At 37.6% G+C, this 5,000-nt stretch overlaps 1 protein-coding gene across 1 annotated transcript in view; it reads right to left on the bottom strand.

Moving 5' to 3' along the window:
• The window catches only part of LOC137991464 (palmitoyltransferase ZDHHC11-like), a 17,487-nt gene that overhangs the window by 10,775 nt on the left and 1,712 nt on the right, over nt 1-5,000 (bottom strand). Inside the window, exons 4-5 of the mRNA XM_068836545.1 lie at nt 2,902-3,003; nt 5-120 (exon numbers count right to left, since the gene is read on the bottom strand). Of these exons, the coding sequence (XP_068692646.1) occupies nt 5-120; nt 2,902-3,003 (218 nt within the window). The remainder of the gene's footprint in view (nt 1-4; nt 121-2,901; nt 3,004-5,000) is intronic.

The following is a 5,000-nucleotide window of genomic DNA, read 5'->3' as shown; positions in this document are numbered from 1 at the left end:
GTACCTGTTAGGGATTTTAAGTCATCTCTGCTTGTGAAGTACATAACAAAGACATACAATGTAATCGCAAAAACTAACAATGCCAAAACAAAAGCACTGGAAATACAACCAATGAACAATCTGCAAAAAGAAAAAGAAAAAAAAAAAAAAAAACATGTTGAAACATTTTTAATTAGCTAATCTGCTAATCTCATCTGCAAATCGTGGTGAAATGTTTGGTTTCAACAAATGAGTTTCAAGATAAAGGCAAAAATCTAAACAGTATATCTGGCTTGCTAATAGCCCTTTCTTGCAGTCATGAACTGAATTGCTAAGGGTGCAGCTCAACGAGATTAGGCCGGAAGAGCAGTGCTGCTGGTCAGGACCTCGGCCACAGAGCGTGACCAAATTGCACGGCCTGGGAGTACAGCACCACAGCGAGATGCAAGAAGCCCGAAGTTTATTTTACAGAGTACCTGGAGAAAAACCCTCAGACTAAGATTCAGATCAACAAATCTCAGCCCACGTATTAGCTCAGGAGTTGATCTTGGGTCGGCAGAGGGGGGGAGGTACATCCTTACTCCCCTTTAGGTACAATGTACAGAAATTAACCACTGTAAGAAAGAGTTGTGAGCTGATGTTCCTAGCATCAGCATAACACATTGAAACGTCAGCTCGCAAGTCTCTCTGACATGTACAATCATCAAGGTGAATTTACCTCTATCAACTTGTTACTTGATAAAAACAAACTTTCAAGTTTCACACCCTACTGACACAACACCAATTTTTTTTACACTGTTTGGGATTAATAATTATTGACATGCTCTCAGCCAATCAATGCCCTGAAATTTTTTGGGTATATTATTAGGAACTGAAATAAGCATAATATATAAATTTTTGCAAAGACTGCAAAATTGTGTCTTTGAAAATATTTACTTGACGTGCTTATTTATTCCAAATTGCATTTGAAATAATGAGATTACCTATGCAAACTAGTCCCTTTGTTAACCCTTTGACTCCCAACGCCTAACACCAGACGATTTTACTTGTCAAAGGGGAACTCCTGGGAGTCAATGGGTTAATACAGTACCGGACAGAAGTAACCTAACAGGGAATACATGTATGTTCATGGAACACCAATTGAATGCGAACTGGAATGCTACGGGAACGCAACAGGGACGCCAAAATTTCAGAAAAAGAGGAACGTGTTCCTATAGTTAAGATAGAACACCTTCCTGTTATGTAGTGTATGGGAGTTCAAGAACTGTTGTAAAGCAAAATATAAATCCGTTACATTTTCATTTTTTTAGATCTACATGTAAAAGCCCCATTGGCATTTTGCTTCTCGTTCGTGAAAACAGCAAAAAAAAAAAAAAAAGAATTGGCACGCAATGCGTACGTGTGGTAGTGCAGTAGCACAGTGCTGTGTAATTGTCAACTGAGCTGCGTTTTCTCTTCCAGGAGATTCCAGTTATCTTTGCGTAATATGTAGCTCTAATAGTACACAATATTGTTTTTGTACCGTTAAATTTTCTTTTGGTACCGTATATCATTATAGTGCAATGGTAGATGTCTTAGGTAAATGGTCCCCTGAGAAGACATGTGGTTACTAGTAAAATGCTAAACCCAGAAAGATTGAAGAAGGATAAAAGGGAATCGAGAAACATTGGCCTCACGGCTGACATTTTGATCCTTTTCAAGTTCCCTTACAACTTCTTTTACACCACAAGTTTAAGCATGCACTTTGAGTGTCTGACAGCTTTGACTAACACAAAAGTTCACTGAAGTTAAGCCATGTCGGGCGGGGTTAGTATATGACTTGCACAGGGTTCTCCCTAGTTTTCAGCGCAACAGGTAAGGGACCTTTTCAAACCGGTAAAGCAATTGGTTAATGTTGGATGTTCTGCAAAGGATAAGCGACTTCTGAGCGTTTGCAGGCGGTAATAAATGTTCTTACAAACGGTAAAATTTACCGGTTACTGCCTGATAAGGAGAACCCTGCTTGCAGTCAGAAACGTAGGACCGAAAATTTTATTTTAACGCTCAAAAATGCCAATCAAGCAAGGTACAGATTTTGTCAGCCTGCTTTATGCAAAACAAATAATGATGCAAAAGTAAATAAATATTGATACACAGTTTTTAGGAAGAGCAGAAGGAAGTTTTCAGAAAGTGTCCATTGTTAATAAAATAGTTTGCAATCAGCAACAAAATTTGCGCCATGAAAACAACTTAAATTTTGAAAAGAGAATATAAAAAGTTACCATCAGCGAAAAACATTTTGGGAGATTAGGGAATTTTTGGGAGACATCGAATTTAGCGGGCGCTGTGATCAAGTTACCTTGCGTGTTTACTCGCGAAACAAAGGATACATCTGTGTCAACATGATGGCAAGACACCAGGTTTTTGTTTTTGTTCGTTTTTTTTTTTCAAGTGTTTTAAAAGATTGACGAGAAATGTGCGAATTCAACACAAACATCACAATTGCCCAACTCTTGAGGTTGACCATTGTTTCTGCAAAATCAAAAATTTACTCTCCTAGGCGAGGTTATTTATCTAGGTAATTCCATCGTTTTGGAAATATCAACTGCTTTATTATTCATCAGCATTACAAATTCTTGCTGATTTTGGGGCTGATTTTGTTGAAACTCAAGCACGCTTCCAACAGACCTGTTTACGTTCATGAGTTATGCATGCACTGCGGGCCTATTGTCACCACAGACTTACACTCTTACAACCCGGTGACATAGTGTGTAGTGCACTTACAAAAAGAAAAAAAGCCGCATACAGTGTATATTATGCAATTGTTGGAATTAATTGCAAAGAAAATTGTGTACAACAGAGAATAGCACAATGTTTCAATGTATATATTTTATGTCAGCAACCTAAAACAGCCAAAAAATGAAATGCCTATTGCCAACTTACCTGTAATTCTGACCACCAACACAGTTGTTAAGCCATTTACAATGATGGTCAAAGCTAGACACACATTTGTTGCACACAGAACAGTGCTTGCTTTTGGAACCTCTGTTCAGGAGACAGAAAAAAAATATCATCAATGGTGACTCCTGAAAAACCTTGGTAAGATTGAGTGAGCTCAGCATACTGCCTGCATCCTGCAAGCCAAAATCAACGTATGGCGCATCAGTTTAAACTCTTTCCCACCCACAATGGCCACTTATAGATTTTACTCTATCCAACAACACTTTACCAGTCAATGCAGATTTACTACACCATAGGGGCAAAAAGGCTAACAACATCTACAATCCGGGTCAAAAGACTTTGGAACACTTGTCAACTTTTGGGTGAAAAGTGGAGGGGGGAGGGGGAAAAGTGGGAATTGTCCCAACAGTTTTGACCAGGAAATGTAGGTCAATAAAGGTGACAGTTACTTGTGAAAATACATTGTTCCCTGCTATATCATCTTCCACAACATCTAATTTCAAGATTGCAATCTATTCAAAACACAGAGGCTCAAGTTGTTACACGTACTAGGAAATTTGATCATATAACCCCCGTCCTCAAACAGCTTCACTGGCTACCTGTCCGCTACCATATAGTTTTTAAAATTCTCCTACTGGTCTACAAACAGGCCTTCTGATAAGGTGCGATGAAAATATGCAAATTATGCGATTAGAAAGGCAAATTATGCGATAAATAATGTAAATTATGTGATTTTTTCCTGAGCAATTTTAAGCTTGTTTTTCAAGGTTTCAGGATAAGAAAAACACGTTTTTACTGCCCTAAAGACATTTTGAACACAAGGGAACAGTAATTATGAATCTTGACTGACATTATTAGTTGGGATCAGTAAAAAAAAAAAGAGGTCTTCTGCACTATTGGTGCACCACGTTAAAAGTTGAAAGGACACAGCTAACATGCCAAATGAATGATCAATAATTAATTAATATTCCTGTATGCTACGACTAGCTTCTTACACTTTGTTTTTGTGTGCAGACTATTATATTTCTGAACAGATTTGCAAATCTGAACAAAGGGCGTGTTTGTGTTACACCAATAGGCGACTCTTTAAGAACGAGACTCGCACCAGGCCCCCAACATGCAAAATAACGCGTTGAACTTCAAATGTTTACGAAATCGAAGGTAACAAAGTTTTTTTTAGCCGTTTTCCAAGGTAAATCATCTTTAAAATGGTGTATTTATGCAGGAACTCCTAAGAAAGTTGTTGATTTATGTTTTATTTTATGAATTTTGTGCATTCTTTTGTGAATTATGCAATTTTTTGTGAATTGTGGGATCGGATGCGATTTGAGGTCGATTGTGCGAAATCGCACCATTGCGTAATATCAGAAGGCCTGTACAAAGCTCTCAATGCAACAAGCTTTTTAACATTTTAATTTTTAGATGATTTTAAACTTATTGATGTAATTTTACGTGATGCTTTTTTTTTTTACTGTTGTGGAACTTTTAACTTTTTAAATATCTTTTTTAAATGAATGTAAAGCGCTATGGACAAATAGTGGATTGAGCGCTATATAAATATTTTATTATTATTATTATTATTATTATTATTATTATTATTATTATTATTATTATTTCATCCCGACCAAGGGACTTATCAGAGACCTTTCTGCTTGGCAAATGTAGGTCCACTCAAAAAACTATGTCGACTTTAATAACCCCCTCCTTCATAAAACGACCACATGTAGATTTTCTCTGTCTTAATGCCAGACTATTTTGCTTGTCAGTGGGGCTACCCCAGAAGAGAGGGAGGGTTAAAGGCGAGATTAACTGTTTATTTCCTACATCTAACAAAAAGCCTCAATCAAGCACCAAGTAAAGGTGTATTCCTGGAGATTCTGATCTTGGTAGCATCAGTTTTAAAGGGGCCCTCACTCTGAGCTAAATGCGGAGAACTTAGGAGCCCAACACATGAAGTGAAAGGTGTTGCTGTGAAAAATTAAGGCGCCCAGAGCTATTCTTTGGGAGCCCCAGGCTACCGGGCTCCTGTTAAGCAACAGCCTTGAAAGGACTTTGAAAGTTCTTTAAAATCACACACAGAG

The sequence above is a fragment of the Montipora foliosa genome, chromosome 1 (assembly GCF_036669935.1).
Source record: "Montipora foliosa isolate CH-2021 chromosome 1, ASM3666993v2, whole genome shotgun sequence".
NCBI classification, from domain to species: domain Eukaryota; kingdom Metazoa; phylum Cnidaria; class Anthozoa; order Scleractinia; family Acroporidae; genus Montipora; species Montipora foliosa.
Note: the sequence above shows the minus strand (reverse complement) of the source record. Positions and strands in the feature narration are given on the sequence as shown.